This window comes from Hevea brasiliensis, chromosome 4, assembly GCF_030052815.1.
Source record: "Hevea brasiliensis isolate MT/VB/25A 57/8 chromosome 4, ASM3005281v1, whole genome shotgun sequence".
Classification (NCBI taxonomy): domain Eukaryota; kingdom Viridiplantae; phylum Streptophyta; class Magnoliopsida; order Malpighiales; family Euphorbiaceae; genus Hevea; species Hevea brasiliensis.
In genome coordinates, this window is record NC_079496.1 from 11,438,505 (window position 1) to 11,462,021 (window position 23,517).

Below are 23,517 nucleotides of genomic sequence, written 5' to 3' on the forward strand. Positions count from 1 at the left end.
TCCTACCCGCCTCCTGGCAAGCGCCTCATCTGTGGCCGACACCTCGTCAGCACATGCGGTTACAGTGCAGTGGCAGCTCTCCTGCTTCTACGCATTTTTCCTGAAATTCAGCAGCATTAGCACACAAAATTCAAAACTGCACATTACATAGCTCTATAGACTCATATATATACACAATATATGAAGCAGAGACTAGAAGCAAAGATGACAATGCAAGACGAATGTGGACCCTATTTTCCGCATGTGACTCCTATTAGACTCTTCCCAACATTTTAGACGAACATTCCCTAAGAATCTGGAGCCTAAGCTCTGATACCACATTTGTCATGACCCAACCTATGGGCCGGACCGGCACTAGGACCTGGGCCAGCCTAAAGCCCCCGAGGCCCGTAGTAAGCCTAACTATTCACTTAACCCAACTCTAAGGCCCATTTGGGCCTAATTTTAAGAAATCAACCGGACAAAGTCCGGCCATAAAATGGACCTTTCAACGAAGAGTTTTTGACTCACCCGACCTGTAAACACAATAAATACTCAATTGGGGAGCTCAGCTCACCCTCCACATACTCATCAACATAAAAATAAATAGGAGCTCAGCTCCCTCATCCAGTCCATCAAACATGCATAGAATATTAAGTTTACAGGTCCAAAATAATAATTTAGTTTACAGACCTATATCAAGTAAACATTTCTAACACATGCGGAAATTCTAAGATTTAACAAATTTATACAAACGTTAATAATCGACCTGCGAGGAAGAAAGCGGGTTAATCTCAAAAATATTCTCCTGTGGCCTGAAAAAATATTGAACAGGAGTGAGCGATTGACTCAGAGAGTAAAATATCAATTTTAACCATAATCTCTATAACTATCTAAAACTAATGCACCCTGTAGAGTGAAATGCAACATCAACAACATTTTCACATCATAACATCAAAAAGGTAATTTGGAGCACTCACATACCCAGTGATATTAATCATAATATATAAGAGCTGATCCCCTATACAGCTCTCTTAAATCCAACCTGGTGCCAGCGAAGAACTAAAGCCGGACTTTCGCTTAATAACCCAAATTGGGGGTCCCAGCGAAGAACTCAAGCCGTGACTACCCCCCGAAGGATCGGGTCCCAGCGAAGATCTTAAGCCGTGACTACCCGTCCTATCCATAGTCCACACCACATCACACGCACGCCAACGCACGCACACTGCTCCAAATTACCACAGCAACATACATGGCACTTTCACAGTTATGAATGCAACATAAATCGTGCCTAAAGTTTATCTACATAGATATATGCATATAAGTGATGCATGGGCATGCTTGAACATATAATAATAGTGAAATTACAATTAAAATTAATATTTTACTCACAAACTTGACAACGGTCACTGTGGCGGCTGGGCGGAGGAAGAAGGCTGTCCCGGCTCACCTGACAATTACATTACAATTATTTAATACAAATGACTCAATACAAATCAAGAAAAGACCAAATACGTCCTAAGTCGTGCCGAAAATCCGGCAGAGTCTCCCCTATACCTAGGACCTACCCAACCTGCAAAAGGGCTCAAAACACACTTCTATATTCACAATCCATATATCCACAATTCAATCACATCACACAGCCCCTCCTGGGCCCATCAAATCAGTCATCCATCACAATATGTAAAATTTCAATTTAGTCCTTATAATTGATCATTTTTGCAAAAACTACCCAAACAAGCTCTAAAAATTCTAAAACTTTGCCCCGCAGTCCTTAGCAATATTACTAGGCTATTGCAAAAAGAATCATAATTTTCTGAGCTACCACGAATATTTTATGGATTTTTAATCCTATTTAAGCACTAGAAAATTACAAAAAAGCAAGGTTCGGGTTTACCTTTGCCGATTCCGACTTCGGGAACGCGCTCGGGATGTCTGACAATGGGGGGGTAGCCAAAACCTCGGTCCAATTCGGAGACTTTTCGTAGCAGTGCATGCGTAGGAAATTCACGCACTGGTCAACTGTCGAATTTCCTCAAATTGAGGATACCTACACGAAGCCCACAACATGGGGGTTAGTACATAAATTTTTCAGAATTTTCTAAGCTCATTTAGTGCTCGGAAAAACACTGCGAAGTTCCGTGGGACCCAATGAAAAACAGTGTCGGAAAATTTTGAAATTTATATCCCCGCGAAGCTCTCGACGAGTGGAGTGCTCTGGTACTCTCGGTTTTCTCGTGGGGTTTACGGTTTGTGAGAAATCTAGCCCGAAAGTCAAAATGGGCTAAAACTTCCCGGGCAAAAATTGGACAAACCGCTCGATGGATTTCGGTGTTCTTGGTGTCTATGGAAAGCTCTCGACGAGTAGATGATTTTAGACACAAGACCCGGTCCAATTGGTGGCCGGATCGGCCGAATTTTGGCCGGGAAGTCGAGGAGTCTCGCGCGCTGCGAGTCGTTTCTGGAGTCGTTTTCCGGCGTTCCAGGTAGCGGCCGGCTGTGGGGGAGGGCTGAGGTGGCGCGCCGGCGAGGTGGGGAGGCAGGGGAGGTGGCGGCGCAGCAAGGGGAGGAGGGAGAAGAGAGAGAAGGGGAGGAGGTCGGACGCGCGCGGGGAAGGGAAGAAGAAAAAGAAAAGGCCGGTCCGATTCGACCAGTCCGATCCGGTCCGGTTCGATTCGGCAGGTTCGATTCAGGATACAAAATTTTGAATTTTTACTCTGCCTCGGGACCGAAAACGAGGTCCAAAAATTTCGAAAAAATTCCAGAAAACTCAGAAAAATTCGTAGACTTCAAACATATTTTTAGTTTTGCCACGTGGTCTTTAAATTAATTTTTAAAAATCATCAAAGTTTATATTTTTGGAAAATCGAATCCGATTTTTAAAATTCGAAAAAACTCAAAAAAATTCCTAAAATTTAAATAAAATTAAAATACTAAAAATGCTCATAAATAATAAAATTTAAAATTTTGGGGTGTTACACATATAATTTTATTCTATATTACATATTATAATTAAATTTTTTTATAAATCAATGAATATTAATTTTTTTATAATATTTTTCTGTTATTGTGTATATATGTAAAGCTTATTAATAAATGTACTAATTTATATATTAATGTAATAATTAGAAATTTTAGAAATATATCTATAATTAAAAATATAAATTTATTTTATATGAAATATTTTTTAATAAACTTATAAGAAATTAAATTAAAAGAAAACTTCAAAAATTAATAAAATAATTCATATATTTGATTGACAATAATTTTTTTTTCTTGTTCTTTTATATAAATTTAAATATTATTATATTAAAACATTTTTCCATAAATAATTATAATTAAGATAGAGATAAAAATCCATTAAGATTTATTAAAAAGTTTTTCTTATAAATAAAATACTTTTTATTTTTTAAATAATATAAATCATGAAAATATTTTTATAAAATTTTATTTTAAATGATATTTTAATTAAATAAAATTTAAATACAAGTTAGAATTAAAAATTTTAGATTTATACAAACTCTAAAATTAAATTAAATAACAAAAAATAAAATTATAAATATTATAAATAATAAAGGAAAATATAGGTAAAACTAAAGTTCGCCCTTCCTTTAAACATTTACATATTATATAGAAACTTTGTCAAACTAAAACTCCCTTTGTCCATATTTAGAAATGATAACTTTTTTTAAATTAATAAAATCAAAATATAAGACTAAAAATCCATTTAATTCGCATATTAAAATTAAAATCAAGTGAAATCGGAAACTTAATAATAAATTTTTATTTATATTCAGTTCACTATGGAATTGGAGTTTCAAGGTATTTGATTTGTATATATAAAATACATAATCAGAATCAAATTTATTTTATATTTAATAAAAATCAACTTAATTTTTTTATATATTTTTATATTTTTACTCTTTAATTTTAATTATTATATGAAAATATAAAAATAATATTTTTTATTTGAATTAATTATAATTGTAATTTTTCTATTTTATTTAATTATAAGTAAAAAAATAATATATTTTATCCTTTTACTTTAAATAATTAAAGTTAATTATATTTAAAATTTGTATTTTAATTGATTATATAAAAATATAAAAATTATATTTTTACTGAGTTTATTTTTGTTAGTGTAATTAATTATAATTATAATATTTAATTTTAATGATTTATATGAAAATATAAAAATAATAGTTTTATATTTTAATTATTGTTATAATTATTTTATATTTTATTTTAATTAATTATTTTAATTATAAGATTATTTTAATTACTATTATAATTACTATTATAATTAATGTAATTATAATTATTTTAGTTATTATAATTATTTTAATTATTATAATTTTTACAATTATAATTATAATTATAAACTTTAATTAATTATTTGAAATATAAAAATATTTTAATTACTATAATTTTTTTAATTAATATAATTGTAATTATAATTTTTATTTTTAATTAACTATTTGAAATATAAAAATATTATTTTTTTAATTAATAATATAAAAATATAAAAATTTGAAACATTACAATAAATACATAGATAAGATTGAGTATTTAGTTTTTAATAAGATAATCATTTACATTTTTGTGTTTAATTTCTACGTTGAAAAAGAAAATATTAATTTTTTGAATTATGGGAATTAAATTCCTTAATTTGTGGGAATAAAAATGAAAAAAAGTGAATTTTTAAACACTTGCAAAAGGCATTCCCATTCATTCTCATTTCTGGATTAATTTTGGCTGAACTAAACGAGGTCTAAACTATTGGTTTATAAAAAATTAAAAGATATAATTTACTAGTATTTTTATATTTTTCAAATAACTAATGAAAAGGGCTAATTTGATGAAGTTAAAATACAAGAGCTAATCAGTTGATTTTTAAAAATTGATATATATATATATATATATATATATATATATTTTTTTTTTTTTTTTTTTTTTTTTGACATAACATAAGAATGAAAAAGGTAATTTAACTTTATTATTAAAATTATATTATGTGGGGTAATTTTTATAGTTTGCATTTAAATTTTATAAGTTAAAATAAAATTAAAATTTTAAAGTTTTTTAATAATAAATTAAAATTACGTTACAAAAAGTAAAACAATAAAAGGAGGTTATAAAAATTACCCTATTTTACCTACCAACTCACCCTCCTTACAGTCACACGTCCATCGCCATTATTTCTGACAACGCCTTCCCTAGCACTAGCAGGCGCCCCTCCTACGTTTCCCTCGTCACCACATAGATTTCGCTATCTGCAGACGCGATTTAAGCGGATCTGACGAAATTTGCGTCTAATATTCCTCGTTCACCTAAGTCACCAGAAGAAAATAACCGTTCAAAAAAGACTGAAAGTTATGCCAACTATTTGCTAGGAAGAGGAATTATTAGTTGTCTTTTTTTTATAATTATCGTGGAATTTATTTTTATATAATAGAAAAAATTTATTATTTTTTAATATTTCTAGTGTATTTAATAATCAACCTGCTAGAAATTATTGTTTGGCGGCAAGCAAGTTAACCGAGAATTGCAAATGAATTTTTTTTTTTTTTAATGAAAAGCTATGATTTTGGATGTAAATCTGATGGAATCTAATTTGCAATTTCAGTCGATCAGATAAATTTTAATAATTATTCTTAAATTTTAAGGATTTTCATAAAGTTGTTTCTCTTTAAAATATAATATAAAATTAAATTTTAAAATTTTACACTTTAAAATTTCTTTAATTTCTAATAATTAATTTAGAATGTCAATAATATAATAATTTTGCTTTATTTATGTGACACTTATAAAATTAATTATAATTTTCTTCACATATCAATTATGAAAATATATCAAATGTACGTGATAATAAAAGGATAAATATATAATAGCTGATTAGAAAAATTTTACATTTAAAAAATAATAGTAATTATTTACGTTATCGTCACATTAAATTGTTCATATTAACATATTATTTATAAACAACTATTAAAAATAAAAGAATTTTATTATACAAGTTTAAAAATTCAAAAATTTATATTATATTTTTAAATTTAGAAACATTTTTATTATAACCTCTATACTTCACGGACAACTTCTAAATTTATCCATCTTTTGATGAGATTCTACCATGGATTGAAATTCTTTTGTTGGAATTCTGAATTTTCTTAATTAAAATTTTGCAATTTGTTGAAAAATTAAAAATTTAAAATCTACAAACACACTTAGAAAAAATTTCATGCAATTTCTGTTTTGAATTTTAATCTATACATTGATTGGAAATTTCTTTGAAAAACATTGCAATTATGTTCCAAGACCTTGCCCAGTGCAATGCATACTCAATTGACATTGTTAAACTCAATCACCGTATAGCGCACACAAAAAAAATTACAAGTAAAATTAAAAGTTCATTTCCAATACACAAGGGAAACCAAAATGAACCCCATTTCAAGCTCTAATTTTACAGTAGCGTTTCTATTAGGAAGTAACACCTGTGTTGCTTTCATATCTGTACAATGATTTGTGCTAAGCATAGTTGATTAATACAATAATTGGCGACAGTAGAATCTGCAACAAGTTAATACCAATTTCAGCCCCAAGATAGCAAGAACAATTCAAATTTCCAATTTCAGATTTTTGCTTCTTTTTTTCATTTACCAGCAGACACGGAAGGAAAAATGAAAAACCCCCACAGGATTTTTATTTCTGTTGACATCATTTGAAAGAAATTTATGGACCCGTTAATAATCTTCCCATGCTCTGAGGATATGGGTAAGAAGAATGGCTTAAAGGTGGAATTTCAACACTACGGCCTTCATGAGGATTTTGCCTAGATCCATACTGATTCATGCCACCATTTAGAACACCATACGAAGTTGTAATTGAGGTTCTTGGAACTATTCTGAAACTGGAACCACTTGTTTGGGTTTGGCTTTTCGTGAGCTCAGAATGTAGTGCTTGTTGGTGGTCATTAGATCTATTTTCAGCAGTTGAACTGATCCCAACCCCAAGATCAAGGCTAATCGTCTCACTTTCATCTGATCTAATCCTTGATGGTCCATTCACGGCTGTTGGTCCCACTGTGTCGTGACTACTGTTCCTTGCTGTAGGTACATCATGATTGTGTTTCCCCTCATAAGTGGTTATGACTGCTTTGGGATCATGAGATGCCCTCTCCACATGTTTCCTAACTGGGCATCCAGCATTTGTGCATTTGTAGTAACTCCTGCAGAACCAGTGAAATGGTGAGGATGTGTACATCTCAATAGGGGAAGGGAAAAAATATACATGCACATAAGTCGCATAAAATAGTTGCCACTTGCAGATTTCAAGTATTGCTATACTGTTGACAATGTACAACTTAGTTTCTGACCTTCTGGATTATCATCATAGTAATTCCTAGCTCTCCATAATTGATATCTATGATCTATCAGATAATATTGGTGAAAGCAATGTCTATTGTCTAGCATTAAATTGAGTCTAGTGCCTAATTCAACAAAGTTGTTCTATTTATCAAGCAGGTCTAAAATCATAGATGGTAAAAGTAACCAAAAAATCATTATCAATTAATGGACCATTTTCTGGGGCGTACCTTTGGGGCCATAAGAGCCCAAACAAGATGAAGAGGTGTGTATATTAAATGTCTTGTAACACAATTACCACTAATATTTAACCCAAAAGGTACAAAAACAGCAGCTGTGCAGCGGCAGCAACAACAACAGAATTTGTATACATTTCAGTAGCAACTTAAAGTTGCATAAATATGTCAACCCTCCAAAGGCCAGAGTTACCACTAATGAATGGAAATAACACTTAGGCTTCCTTTGAAATAAATCATTTACAAAAAAAGAATTCAATTGTATTCTCACACAATCATGCTTGATTTTTATGTCATTCAAAATGATTTTTTTTTAAGTTAAAAATATTTAATTTTTTCATTTCAAAAATCAAATGATTTGCAAGTGAATGCAGTGTAGGGCCCCCAAGGCTGGACATCAAGGTCCATAATAAAAACAAATGGATTTCCCAGGAGTTTTTTTCTTTTTCATCACTTTCAAATCCATAATTACATTTGAATAGCGTAGACTTAAGGAATCAATATTTGGCTCCATTGAAATGCTTTTGCAGCAATGCAATTTTAAGAGAAATTTACATGAAAATTCTTGTACTTTAATGTTAATTATGTTTCAGTAGCTATTTTAGCTATTTTTAAACAAACACACCTAGTAACATGATGCTTTATACATGGTAATCCTTTAAATTAACATGAATTCCAGAAACCAATCTTCAACATTTTCTACTAGCAACAATTTATTAATTTTAGGTTCTTACTTCTTTTTGTTATCAGAAAGTGATATATATGATGTTTAACTATTTTTCAATAACCAAACACACGACAGAAGTTTAAGAAATTAAGAGAATGCCTAAGGTTCAAGAGAGTATTTTTATAGTACCAGTAATTGTTATGTCGAACCTGTTATTTTAAGAAAGCAAAATTTGATTTTCTAAGACATGATTACCAATATATAACCAACATCAATATAGATGATTTGCTCATGTAATGACACCATATTTTCTCAATTTCTCTCTTCCTTTCTTCTATTGCGTCTTCTAGGTTAAACCACAGTTTGCTTACCATTTGACAATTTTAAAGCCCAAGGCAACTTGATCTTCAAAAGTGGTATTCCAAAATCTCATAGTGCCTTTTGGGTGGTATTCCAAAAACTCATCGTGTACTCAAACAAATGGATTCAACTTGCACTTGCACACAATGAGATTCACACACCAAAACATAAAATTCAATGCAAGTGACAAGATTAGGAAAATTAAGAGAGATTAAATTGTCCTAATTAATCTTTTCCTTGCAGACTCAAACTTCATAGAAACATATAGATTGCCCAACAAGTGTGCAAACAAATCACATCACCCTCAAAGATGCATAAGCAAATCAGTTAACTAATTAGAGTCCATTGTCTCTGGCAATCTACTTCTACTTCATTTAGCATCCTTTCTCAATACTATTTCACATTTAAAACTATATTTATGATTTTGAATCAACAAAGTACTTTATAAATCATGGTGATCTCATAGCACCAGATTACTAAGCAGAAATCTATTGATCATATGCATAAGAAATTGTATCAGGTCATACCATCACAGGATCCATCGTCCATATCATGAGAAGGAAAGGTCAACTGACCAAATGTTTGCAAAATAATTGAACAAACCAGCATAAAAGAAGAAAGTAGAGCAGCAAGAGTATCTATAATCGTTTAGTAACATACCTAGGATTGGGATTGCCTCTGACTACTTTCTGTCCATATTTGCGCCACCGGTACCCATCATCCAGTATATCAACCTCACTCAGAGTTTGGACAACAACACGTGGTTCCCGTATAGGCTTAATCACTGGAGTAACATCAAAACCACCCGTATCCATTTTCCTGTTTGATGTAATTACATTGTCTGTTGGTTAGTTCATGTATTTACCACTCAGTAATAAGTTAAGACTCTGTTCAAACAGTACCTCCTTTTTGAGAAGGGATCATCATCATCCTCAGCACCTTCAATGCTATCATCATTTGCCATAACAGGAGCTAGTTCAGCGGTATTATTTGGCTCAATTGTATTCGAAACTTGGCCAAATGCACTAGATGACTTGTCTACAAAGTGAATAACCCAAAAGGAAGGAAGAACATTAGTTAATCCATTTAAAACAAACAAAATAAAAAGAAAGAAAACAAATAAAATCCCTGTAAAGTTTTGCCCTACCATCTCGCCCAGATAAAGATGAAATTTTGTCAGATCTATCTTCTTGCATGGACAAAACAGCACCAGCAGTATATCGGCGGCTGGGTTGAGGCTTAGGATGATCATGTGTACCCTTATACATAATCTCTGTTATCTGTCCATCATGAGAGCGCTCAAATAACTTCTTCACTTCACAGTTAGGATGTGTACATTTGTAATAGCTGCGTGGGAATTCACTTCCTTTAACATGTTTCTGTCCATATTTTCTCCAGTTATATCCATCATCAGATGACACTGAAATGCCATTTCCGCCTTTATGATCAGATTGTGATGCCTGAGGCCCACTGTTAGAGATCCCCATCTGGTTTAATTCATCTAAATCAACTTCAGTAGTAGCACTAGGCCCTGAAGTAACCATGGGAAGTGGTGCCGTTAGACTCAACTCATTAGAGGGGACTGCCATCTCACTTTTGACTGTAGGTGATGATGCATGTGACTGAGACTGGCACTGGCCTTGAACTTGAACAGATTCACTTCTTTGGTGGTTCATATCTGCAGGAACCTTGAAATAAATGAAACAAGTTAGGAAAACAATACTTTCCAACCAGCAAGAGATACTTGCAGAAATATGAACTCAAATGTGAGTATCACTTTATAGAAACTCAGAAAGGGGGAAACAAACAGTTCTGGCCAAAAGATACTTCATCATCTATCCACTCATTGCATCCTTGTGCAAGAATTGTCAGAAAATACAGATAAAACTAACGGCATGAAGGTTAATATATGATAAGTGATAACAATTAATTGGTTTCATGATAGTCAATATGAAGTTTGGTATGACGTTAGACGTGTACACCAAAATTAATTTAACTCAATTTTAACTGCTGGTGCTTCCACTGCATAAATGTTATGCCAACCAGCTGAAGTTAGGAAGGACTGTAAAAGTTCTTAATTATAAAGTTGCATGAGGCTTCAATGCAGATACATCAAATAGAACTACCCAATTTTAGTTACTTATTATGCTGTTCCAGTCAAGGAAAATTCAGGTTGAATCTCTCAGTCACCAAGTACATAAAGACATTAGTAAAAGCATTTCATATTTCATTAGGAATTTACCAAGTTTGATCTAGCATGGGGTCTAAACTCAAAGGAGCTGTATTTTCTTTCTCCAAAGGCATTTGAGGGAACTGTGATTGAATATGAATTGGAGCCAAGAAAGCCATGTCCCGTTTGAGGTTTAGTCAAGGAACCAGTAGTTGGAGAAGGCTCTGCCTGCAAAACCAAGAAAATATTAAAAACTTACAATTGACATACAGAGAAAAAAAATAAAATAAAACACCAACAGCAGAATAAGCAAACAAAAGTAAAAAAAAAAAGGAACAGAAAATGATACAGGTAAGTTGCTTAATCCCTGCACATCCTACAGCCATAATTGATGAACCAACAAATAGCTCTGATACTGTTTCACACCATTATCCCCATTTTTTTCCACAAGGATAGAGCTTTTTGATATCACTTCTTATCAACATCAATAAGTTGACAAAGACCAGTGCATCTAATCATGTGACATCAGCAAGCTGATTCTCATTATTCAGTATGAAACATAGTTATTAAAGGCACGCCTCAGGCTCTAGGCTCACCAAGCTCCAGTCCTAGTGCCTCTACAGGAAAAAGGCGGGCAACATTCACTAGGCCCTCGCCTTATGCGCCTAAGCGTGCGCCTTATTCCAAGCGCAATGCTAGAAAGGCGTGCCCCTTTTAATTTCTACATTCAGCGAGTACTTCCATTGACAAAAAGCACTATGTTGATCTAGAAGTTTTCAAAATTAGTGTCGTTGGTAATAACTAGTCACCAAAATCTCACCAAACTAACATACTCAGGATTACAAACCTCTCATATTTTCATTTTCAACACTACCACTCATTATCTTTTTCAAAAAAAAAAAAATAATACTCCTTTAGTTCTTAAAAGTGAGGGAAATAATGAAAATATTGATTTTAAAGATGAATATTAAGAGGATGAAGGTGTAGAACAAGATGAAGAAGATATAGTTACTTTATAATTTCTTAACTTTAGTTACGAAATATTAAAAAACTATTAAAGTTTTAATAATTTAGTAGTTGAATGCTTATTTGTTATTATTATTTTTAGTTTTAGGTTATTTAAAGTTCGATAGAATATTCATATTTATTTTTTTTTTTTTGCGCCTCATCTCGCTCAGGCGTGCACCTTCGTCTTGCGCCTTGTGCCTAGGCTCCAGAACTCCTTGACACCTTAGTGCGCCTTGAGCCTTTAATAACTATAGTATGAAAGGGAATAACAAAAACAAAACAGACTCATGGAAGGAAAGCAAAGACAAAATTTGTGACATACACTGATACACACACTCTCACAAAAGGAAGCCCAGCACCTTTCAATCTAAAAAAAAAAAAAAAAAAAAAAAAAAAAAAAACTACAAAAACTCTGACAGATGAAGCCTTAATTCCAATTCTCACAATTGAACAAACATATCTTTTCTTTACCATACTCAGCCCTATATAGGGGTCATAAATAAAGTCATGGGCCATGAAGTTCATTCTCACAATAGAAAATTGAAATTATTCTCCGTCCACTTAAGCCACTTATGCTTTCTAGCTTCTTATTCCTCTTTGTATATGTGGCACACTCAATAAAAAAATATCAACCTCCTCATTAATGCATTTATTCCATATTCTAAGCATATAAATGGTAAAGTGTATTTTTCTGAAGCCAACAACACCGTTCAAACATTGAAAACAAAAAGAACCAACAAAAAGGCCTTTTCATTATGTGAAAAACAACGGTGGCATTTAAAAAATACCTCGCATACTTCTACTGAAAAGACATATTCTCCAAACAAATTCCAGTAGAACAATCCATCTGGACAGAGCACCAATACAGAGCTTTATATCAAAAAGCATCAGAATCTAACTTGAGGTTCCAATACGAGCACTCCAAATATATATTACTATTATTATTTAGAAGGAGAATAAGACAAACAAAACAAATATAGTAACTGGAATTTCGAATTTTAAGATATTATGGTGAAACAAAGAGCATATTACTAGCTCAAACTTTAAGTCAAAATCACAGAATGAATTAATTCATTCAAGTCCCTTCATATTGTACACTTAAAAGCTACAATAACTACCAGAACTTAGCGACAAGAAGCCACAAACACTGCCATTATTTCTATAGCTGCAATATGGTTAAAGGAGATTAAAAAAAAAAAAATCGAAACTTTGAATCTTTTACATTGGTGAATGCTTCACCCACGACTAACGAGAAACTTCAAAACAGAAAATAGACAAAGAAAGTTTAAGTCGTTGTTAGGTTAGGAAAAGAACTATATTCTCAAAAATTACTAAAATTAGCAGTCCTTTTACTTTGCTCTACTTCTCTCAGCCGCCAAACAGATCTTCCATTTTCCAAGAAGTCGCTTTTAGTCCCAATTTCAGTTAACACAGCCAATTAAGCCAAACAACAATTTACTATCATTTGCTTCATTTTCTGAGCAACCAAACAAAAACCAAAAACTCGATCCAAGCTACCACTAACCTTAACATTTGAAAGCAGAACAGGTGACTCAAGAAACGACGTCGGACTGAGACCCGGAGGGATCGTGATGCAGGGTGACCTCGAGATCGGGAGCTTCGCCGGGGACATCAGCTTGTACCTGGCACCACCAGAGCCAGCAACACCGGCGGCGTCAGACTCATGCCGCGTCGGATCCCCAGAATCGGACACTCCTTGAGAGGGCCCGCGAAGTCGAAGCTCAGACTCAGAGCTACTGTTGTCCATTGCAACTTGCAAGAGAGAGAGAGGGAGAGAGAGAGAGAGAGGAAAGAGGGGCGTTGGCGTGGAGAGTCAAATGGAGAAGGAGAAGAGGATTGCTAAAAAGGGATATGGAGGGGTAGTTTGGTAAATCCGAGAGAGGGAAATGTTCGTGTGAGATAGAGTTTATTTGCGATGGTGGTGCGTTTGCTAAGAAAAGGTTATGTCTGTCAGGGCGAGACGGGGTTGACTTGTTAGGTTGGGTCCGGAGCTGTGTCATTGGCCTGTCATTTAAATTTGGTGTTCTGCAGTTGGCTCAAATGTGCTTCACGCTGCTGCCATTTTCAATTTTTACCCTGCACAGGGAAGGGATTGCACTATTGCACTTTGTGGAATTTTATTTTATTTTTGCTATTCTTGGACTATAAGCATATAAGGTAAGTTATGTTTATAAATAATAATAATAATAATAATAATAATAATAATATTTATACAAAATTTATGTGACTTTTTAGTGGTAGAGAAGAAAATTGTATTTATGGGCGAATTTTATCTAATTATCTGATTGTTGCTTTTAATTCAATTATTTTTATTTTATGTATAAAAAAAATAAAGTATTAAAAATTATAAAAAAACAAAATATTGATTAATAATTGTGCATATTTGTGGTACAAAATATGATTAAGAAAAACAAAGCCCATCACATGTAAAAGGGGCATCTAAATGATAGTGTGTCATTGTTAAGTTTTGATTCAAATGTCAAAATTGGTTAATAATCTCAACAATTCATAATTATATTATATAAGTGCAATTGTGACTATTTTATCATTAGATTTATGATAATTAATCCAAGCAATTTGTCCTAAATGGACTATCACAATTATTTAATTTGATAATCATGAAATTAATTAGATGATGGATTATTATGGAAACACAAAGCAGATTGGTAAATTGTGACTCAAAAATGGATGTACCTAAGAAATCTACAAATAGAAATTAGGTTTGTCAAGTGATAGAGAGTAGTGTAATGTACTACTTCAAGAACTTGCTTATCAATTGATTGATAGGGTTTATCAACATGACCTTGTTACATTGAATTTAGTTTTATTTGTGTCTATTGATATTATTTATCAAATTAACCCCAAAATGTGAGTCATGTTGTATGTTGCTTCCTAATGTTTTTTTATTTAATTTCATTCTATTTGCAATTATAACCAATTGTTTTAGTTACATATATGATATGATTGTAATTGTAATTTCTTGAGAGTAATTAGTTAATTTGTTTAAACAATTAATTTAACATTATAGTCATAATTAAAATACCAATAGAATATTAATTATATTGGAATAACAATATAATTTTAATAATAATTTTTGATAACCTATAATTGATATTTGTTTTGTATATAATAATAATAATGAGAAGAAGAAGAAGAGCAATGTTTTTGAACATTATAAAGTAGATATTTAATGGTTGAATTATTAGTTTAATAACATTATTTACTAGTTTTCATCACCAATAATATCATTGATAGGATGTAGAAACTATGAAAATGAGTTTGGAGCTAGAAGATTATCCAATATCACATAATGAGATTTTACTATAAGTTTCAAATAATATTGGAAAGAAACCTCACCTCTTTAAAAAAAAGGACACATTTCCAAAATGGGTATTGTTTAGCACATGACTTTGTAATTTCTCAATGGTTGATATTGAAATCATTATTATTACTAAATATTTTAATGGGCATATTTAATAAAACATTAAGAGTTTGTCAACCATCTATCCAAGTCATGAGATAACAAGTGAATAGATATATGAATTAGAGTTGCGCCAGAGTTGACATTGCAACTTGGGTGAAAGCATTATAGCCTCTCCATATCATATAACCTTGAAATAAGATTGAGATATGTATAGGTGAACAGCTTAAATCACAATTTCTACCCTTTCTAATCTTTGAGTTGAAATTACAACCTCAAGACGGCAAATCCCAATGGCTTAAGTTTTAAAGCTCAATTCTAAATATCTAAATTTATTTGAGCATTTTTTTAATACATAATTGATTTTAATTAGGATTCAAACTCGATATTTTATAGTTTTAGAGACGACTCTGATACCATTTAATGGACACCCTTTTATTTAATTGTGTATTGAGAAAAGAGTAATTGGGCGAAATTTGCCGATATCAACAGAAGTAGCCATATATATGAACAGGAAGAAAAAGACTTGTATAGTGTGCCAGAAACCAAACATTTACAGGAAGCTCATGCCCTGGCTCTAACCATATACAGGAATGCATTAATAGAAGACTGCGTTCACTTCTTTCATTCATAATGTCCCTATTGACAATTAGAACACTATTTATATTTTCTAGTCTCAAAGAGGAAGAGTTTAAAAGACTAATATGAGTCTCAGTAATAGATACCTTAAAGAAGAAAGAGACCATCATGTTCATATAACCTACTTGTCCCACCATATTAATGCTATTTTTATACTAGTATTATAGATAAATTTACACATTGATATTGTACGTGGGATCCATTCGTTTTGATGAAAGAATTGCTAAAATGATTATTTTTAGGCAAGATCATGAGCAGCTAAAGGAGACAAAAGAGGGCATGAGTAATGACCCGTGTGCTATCAACTGGAACAAAGAATAATTGGAATTTATGATTACACGACGTCAATTTTCTGTCTATGCTGCAAGCAAAAAACGACATCCAGTTTTAACCATCTAAAGGTATTGCTTGCCAATTATATCTCATCCAAGCAGTTGTAGTTCGTGATAAAAAATGACCATTTTCTAACTAGAGAGCCATTCGCTTCCCCCTCTTATGAGAGAACTACCTAATTATACAAGTCAATCTATCTCATAACTTGTAAGAAGATTGTCACACCATAAAAACCATTAAGAGTGGGCACTTCTCCGACAAAACTGGCAGTAAAGCGGAGGGATGAGCTGGTGTGTGTCCGCTAGATCGTATTGCCGAAGAGTGGACTAGTTTTTCACTGTATCTCACATTGATTGTAGATGTGTGCATGTGTTGGTTTATGTTGTGAAAATATTTTCTTATATTTCTCAAAGAAGGATTACAACATGTTTATACAATTATGATCCTAACTAAGAAGGAAAGTAATCCTATAATTAAGCAAATACATATCTGCAATGCTATAAGTTAGGGATACAAACAAATATACAAAGTCGACATTCCATAAGGCTCCCCCTCAAGTTAGAGCATAAATGTTAATCATGCTCAACTTGCTATAAATGTAGTCAATTCAAGCTCCATTTAGAGCTTTTATAAAAATATCTCCCAATTGCTCTCCTATTTTGACATGCCCTGTTGAGATGACCTTCTGTTGAATCTTCTCTCGAATAAAGTGACAGTCAATCTCGATATGTTTAGTTCACTCATGATACATAGATTATAAGCAATATGGAGAGCTGCTTGATTATCACACCATAATTTTGCAGGTAATGGAACCTTAAGACCAACCTCATCCGATAACTGAAACACGCACATAACTTCACATATTGATTGTGCCATAGCTCGATATTCTGATTCAGCACTTGAACGAGAAACTATACTCTGCTTCTTACTCCACCACGACACCAAGTTTTCTCAAACAAAAACACAATACCCTGTTGTTGATCTCCTATCAATCTTTGATCCTGCCCAATCTGCATATGAAAAACACTCAACATTTAAATGCCCGTTATTGCTATACAAAAGATCATGACCCGGAGCACCTTTCAAATAGCACAATATCTGTCCATAAGCTTTCCAGTGAGTAATAGTAGGGGAAGATATAAACTTACTCACAACACTAACAGAGTAAACAATATCTAGATGAGTCACTGTCAGATAATTCAGTTTTCCAACCAATCTCCTATACCTATCAGGATCATCAAATAGCTCACCACCTCCTGCTGTAAGCTGAACGTTAAGAGTTATTGGTGCACTATGTAACGCCCTCACTTTAGATAGTCCGTACATTTTACTTTTTCAATGAGTAATGTCTGTCCGGACAGCTAGAATGTTTGGAAATATATTTAAACTAGAGCAAGAAGTCATAAATAACTCAAATAATGATAAGAAAAATTAAGAAAAAATTTAAGCAATGAAATGCAACAAGGTTAAATGAGCTGGGGCTACAGCGATGGGTAACCCTAATGGGAAGCGGCTGTGAAGACAGTTAGCGATCCTAGACTTGAGGAAAACCCTGTGAAATAATTTTTGGGACTCTAGTGAAAAATTATTGAGGCTTAGATGAAATAGAATTCCAAGAAAAGCTAAGAAAAAAAAATTAAAATAAAGACTTATCAGATATTAAAGCAAAAGGCGAACTGAAAACTCGGTAATAGTGAAAATTTGGTCAATGAAATTTTGAAGTCCCACATTAACCAATAATAAAATTTATTAAGTCATAAAGCTAAATTAGTTTAATTAATTGAGATTATAAAAATTAAATATAATTAAATTAATAGTTAAACTAAAATGATTAGAAAATTCAAGGTAATTATAAAATTGTCATTTCTCTTTAATTACAAGTATGCCATTATGTTATTAAATAATATAAATATCATTAAAAAGGCAAAAAAATCAGAAAATTTGGTCTTCTTCGAGTAGCTTGCCGTCCATAATTCTCTCTCTCCCTCACCCATTTTCTTTCCTCCATTGTTACACAATTCAAGCTCTAAAACCTTAGTCTCTCACCACCAAACTTGTTGGAAATTGAGAGAAAAACTGACCTTGAGCATCAATTTGAAGAATCCAGCCAAGAAAAGAAGGGAATTTGGAGCATTTGGGCAGCAAGGAATTCGGCTGAAAGAGGAACCAAGAAGGGATTCAAGCTTTAGTTGATTGGAAGGGTGAATTGAGGTTGATTGAATTTAGAAAACAAGGTTAGTGCTATTAGATATTTTGGATTCTAAAATTTTAGCAAATTGAGTTAGGATTTTTTGAATTTGGGGATCTGAATTCTTATAATTTAATTGATGTATTTAAGCCTAAATTAAGACTATTTGGCATGTGTTTGTTGATATATATTGATGAGATAACAAAACAATTAAATGTATGTGAGGTTGTGTAATGAGACTGATTCTGGACAGCTTGTATCTAGAGTGTTCAATTGGCCATAACTTGAGCTATGTTGCTCCAATCGGTGCAAGACCAATTGGAGGTGAAATTTAAGACCTTAATCCACATTTTTTGTGAGGGGACCCTACCCAAAAAACTAACTTAAGATGATAAAAAATTTGCCCAAATTCGGATAACCAAAAATCTGGACCTGGAAATTGACGATATGAATAGTATTTGTTCATATGGCCATAACTCTGTCTAAAGAGGTCCAAATGACCTGATTTTTGTGGCCATGGAAAGCTTAGACAATGTAGAAAAACTTTCATGAAGAACAAAAATCCAAATTTTGGCTATAACCTATTCAAATTTCTAGTCAAAGTCAGGACACTAAAATCGCTAGAATCAAATTTGCCCAGAAATTATGGGCAATAACTAATCCGGCCAACCTTAGTAAAAATGATAAAACTTGAGCTAAAAAACTCCAAATGGAGTTATTCAAAAAGAAAATTAAAGATGACACATTAAGGAACAACTTTGATGAAGTGAGTTTAGCCAAATTTTTACTGTAGAAAGGTCCAATGGAATAGTAAACCTAAGTGACCAAAATTGAAAATTTGAAATAACTTCCATTGGACTTTGAATTGAATTTGGCAACCAATGCCAACACATATAACATCCAAAATATAGTATGATGGTGTAATTAGAATTAGCATACCTATTATTTAAGAAAAAGTCAATATTTTTCCTTGAATAGTAAGGTGAATAGTAACTACTAAGCATCAAATACAAAGAATTAAATCATTAACTTTGTTAACATGCCTTAGTATGCCTAGTATGATTGGTTTGAATAGGTTAGCATGCCAATAGGGTTCTGATTGTAGTACTGCATATGGCTTCATGCCATTTCGTGATTTATGGCTCTTGTGACCATTTTGTAATATTATGACTTTTGGCCATTTTGATACACTTGACTTACTTGGCCTTGTTCCCGATGATTATTATGGCTTGTTAGCCGTTCTGTAGCACACCTGGAGACACTTTATGACCGATGATGTGACGGCCCGAGATACTTGGTACTCAGTGCTAGTTTACCCGTTTATCTAGTCCGATCAATTGGTATAGGTTACTTGGGCAACTAAAATAAGTCTTAATAAATTATTATCAATTAATGAACATAAAAAGTACTAAATTAATAATATTATTAATAATTACCAAAAATTTCAGTTTTCATAGTATATCAATATAATGTCTGCATATTTATTTATTTGGTTTATTATTATATTATATTGGCACCACTAAGCTATATTGCTTAGAGCGTCGAACCGTAGACTCGGAGTCTGATTCTGATATGCATTGTGTCTAGTGTTACCTCATCCAGCAGTGCACTTGGTAAGATTATTACGCTTCATTTTGTATTTTGCATTTTGTACTAGACCTTAATTTTTATCTTGTAAATGATGAACTCATGTACTTACAGATTGATGTAATTAGTTGTAAATTTTGTTTATAAATAAAATTTGGGTATTTCTTCATGAAATTGAGCTTAAGTATGTGATGAATGAAATGTATGAAATTGAGTTTGAGAATATTGGGAATTAATGAAATTGTGTTAATGTTCATTAGAGTTGAGGATATAATATGTTTATTGGGAGTGTTTTTAACAGGTTCTGAAGAATTATTTTCTCAATTGTTAGCCAGCACTCTGCTGGATTTTCTGTAAAATTTTTTAAAATTTCAAAATTAAATCAAAATTTCAATAAATGAGATAAATGGTATGAGTTTCACTTAAAAGCCTTTTAATCAATAAATTAAGAACTAGAAATTGATATAAGAAAAGATAATGTGCTCTGGCATACTGTGTGACATGCCTTGCTCGGCTACACTGTAGACGGGTAAGGGGTGTCACATTTAGTGGTATCAGAGCACGGTTTAGGCGTTTCTGAGTCTAAATAGAGTACATATTATGCATTGCATTTGTAAGAGTTAAGGTGACACTAATGTGGATCTGTTTGTTTTTTGTTATTGTGATTAGGATATGGATCCTGCTTCGCAAAGAGCAGTAGAGAAAGAGGTGGAGAGCCATGCTCCACCCATGGTTGAAGCTGAAGGCAAGGGAGAACCTGCTCCACCAACACCAGAGGTACCTGCACAGCCTCAGTTTACCCTATTTTAACAAATGATTGAATTCTACAGATAGATGATGGGGGCTATCCCACCACCACAACCACAGCCACAACCTCCGCCACCATCACAGAAGTCCCATTTGGAGAAGATAAGAAAATATGGGGCTATGAATTTCTTGGGAAAGAAAGAAGACGATCCTCCAACAGCCGAGAACTAACTAGATAGAACAGAATGGGTTCTGAGACAACTTCACTGCACCCCAGAGCAGAACCTGGAGGATGCTGTGTCCTTGCTTTAGGATGATGCTTACCAGTGGTGGGACACAGTATCCAGGGAGGTGCAGCCAGATCAGGTAACATGGAAATTCTTCCTCACAGAGTTCAGGAAGAAGTATGTTAGTAATGTGTACCTGGAGGAAAGGAGTATGTTAGTAAAGTATGATGTAATTAGTTGTAAATTTTGTTTATAAATAAAATTTGGGTATTTCTTCATGAAATTGAGCTTAAGTATGAAATTGAGTTTGAGAATATTGGGAATTAATGAAATTGTGTTAATGTTCATTAGAGTTGAGGATATAATATGTCTATTGGGAGTGTTTTTAACAGGTTCCGAAGAATTATTTTCTCAATTTTTAGCCAGCACTCTGCCAGATTTTCTGTAAAATTTTTTGAAATTTCAAATTAAATCAAAATTTCAATAAATGAGATAAATGGTATGATTTTCACTTAAAAGCCTTTTAATCAATAAATTAAGAACTAGAAATTGAAATAAGATAAGATAAGGTGCTCTAGCACAATGTGTGATATGCCTTGCTCAGCTACACTATAGATGGGCAAGGGGTGTCACACACTACATGGTTTAGCACCTAATTTTCTAGTCTCTGCCAATAAATCAAGGACATACTTCCTTTGAGACAAGAAAATGTCTTTCTTACATCTTGAAACTTCAATGCCCAAAAAATATTTCAACAAACCCAAATTTTCTGTTTGAAATTGAGTTTGACGAAATGACTTAAGTGATGAAATGCCAGCAGAGTCACTTTCAGTAATGACAACGTCATTAACATATATCGCAAGTAAGATTATACCACTTTCAGAATGCTTAAAAAATACATAATGATCAGAATTGCTCTTTTGCATACCAAACTGCTGTACCACCTCACTAAATCTTCCAAACCAAGCTCAGGGACTTTGTTTCAAACTATAAAGAGATTTGCAAAGCCTATAAACTTTGCCTGACTCTGCCTGAGCAACAAACCTAAGTGGTTGCTCCATATATACCTCTTATTGAAGATTATCATGAAGAAAAGCATTCTTGATATCCAACTAGTGCAAGGGCCAATTATATATAGCTACTAAAGAAATGACCAAGCGAACAGAAGTAAGTTTAGCAATAGGTGAAAAAGCATTAGAGTAATCAACTCCATATATCTGAGCATATCCTTTTGCCACAAGACGAGCTTTTAACTGAGCCACATATCCATCGGGATTCACTTTCACTGTGAACACCCATTTACAACCTACAGCCTTCTTACTAGTGGGCAGAGATACCAAGTCCCATGTACCATTAGTCTCTAGAGCATCCATCTCCTCTCTCATAACATCACATCAGCCAGGATGGGATAATGCCTCATTAATAATTTTAGGAATATGGATATAGTCTAAAGAAGTAACAAAACATCGAGAACAAGAAGACAACTGATTATAAGAAACAAAAGATGAGATAGGATAAGTACATGTGCATTTACCTTTATGAAGAGTAATTGGTAAATCAAGGTTGGAATCAAGACCAGAAGCAGGAACTCGATCTCCCAATGAAGAAGCTAGTAGAGAGTTTGAGTCTGAGTTTTGGATCTCTTCCATCCTCCTAGGAAGGGTCTTGGAATAAACATGATGAATTGGTGGTTTAGGCTGAACTAATACTGAGGCTAATGGATCAGATGATGGGAGAGGACTGGACATAATGCATATTAAGAGATCATCCTCCTCCCCCTGACTCTCATACACAGATAATTGAGGAAAAAATGGGGTAAACTCAAAAAATGTAACATCAGCAGATACAAGATATTTATTGAGAGTAGGAGAAAAACACTGATACCGCTTTTAAAGATGAGAGTACCCAAGAAAGACACACTTGAGAGACTTTGGATCCAATTCAGTAACCTGCGGACGAACATCACGAACAAAACAAGTGCACCCAAAGGTACGAGGTTCAATGGAAAACAAAGACTTAGAGGGAAACAACACATTATAAGGAATGTCACCATGAAGGACAGATAATGACATACGGTTAATCAGAAAACAAACCGTGGAGACTGCATCAGCCTAAAAATGTTTGGGTACCTTCATTTGGAAAAGAAGTGCTCTAACTACCTCTAAAAGGTGATGATTCTTTCTTTCGGCAACTCCATTTTGAGAAATCAACATAAGAGGTCTAATGGAGAATACCATTCTGTAACATATAATTCTAAAAACTGTTGGAAAGGTATTCTTGTAACAACCAAGGAAAAAAAAAACTGCAAAAATTTTAAAACGCAGCACCCCCCCCCCCCCATTCTCTCTCCCCGACTCCACTCTCCCCCTCACTTTCTCCCTCCCATTTAAATGCGGCCATCTCGGTCTTGGCAAGGTACCGTCGGCCTCCCCGTCTTGGAACAACTACGGCGGCGTGTGGCGAGAGGCAATGAAGAGAGAGAAGGAGAGAGGAAAAAGAGGAGAGAGGGAGAGGGTGCGCGATCGGGGGTCCGACTTCGCGGCGTCGCCCCGGCCTACTCCGGCGGCCATTTC

The 23,517-nt window shown here is 33.3% G+C and overlaps 1 protein-coding gene across 1 annotated transcript; it reads right to left on the reverse strand.

The window, feature by feature from the left end:
* Window positions 1-6,366: 6,366 nt before the first annotated feature.
* LOC110665213 (probable WRKY transcription factor 20) lies at window positions 6,367-13,623 on the reverse strand. Its single transcript, XM_021825238.2, has 6 exons — window positions 13,307-13,623; window positions 10,846-11,001; window positions 9,751-10,291; window positions 9,506-9,641; window positions 9,264-9,422; window positions 6,367-7,204 (listed from the first exon to the last, which is right to left on the reverse strand). Exons 1-6 carry the CDS (start codon window positions 13,547-13,549, stop codon window positions 6,709-6,711), a joined length of 1,731 nt encoding a protein of 576 aa, XP_021680930.2. The 5' UTR covers window positions 13,550-13,623; the 3' UTR covers window positions 6,367-6,708.
* Window positions 13,624-23,517: the final 9,894 nt, after the last annotated feature.

What these genes read in the sequence shown, in the direction of transcription:
- LOC110665213 (XM_021825238.2), bottom strand. Translation starts at nt 13,549, where the DNA reads ATGGACAACAGTAGCTCTGAGTCTGAGCTTCGACTTCGCGGGCCCTCT. An exon ending in CCCATGCTAGATCAAACTTG is followed by an intron (nt 10,292 to 10,845) that starts GTAAATTCCTAA and finishes ATTTATTTCAAG; the next exon opens with GTTCCTGCAGATATGAACCA. An exon ending in AGAGGCAATCCCAATCCTAG is followed by an intron (nt 7,205 to 9,263) that starts GTATGTTACTAA and finishes CTGGTTCTGCAG; the next exon opens with GAGTTACTACAAATGCACAA.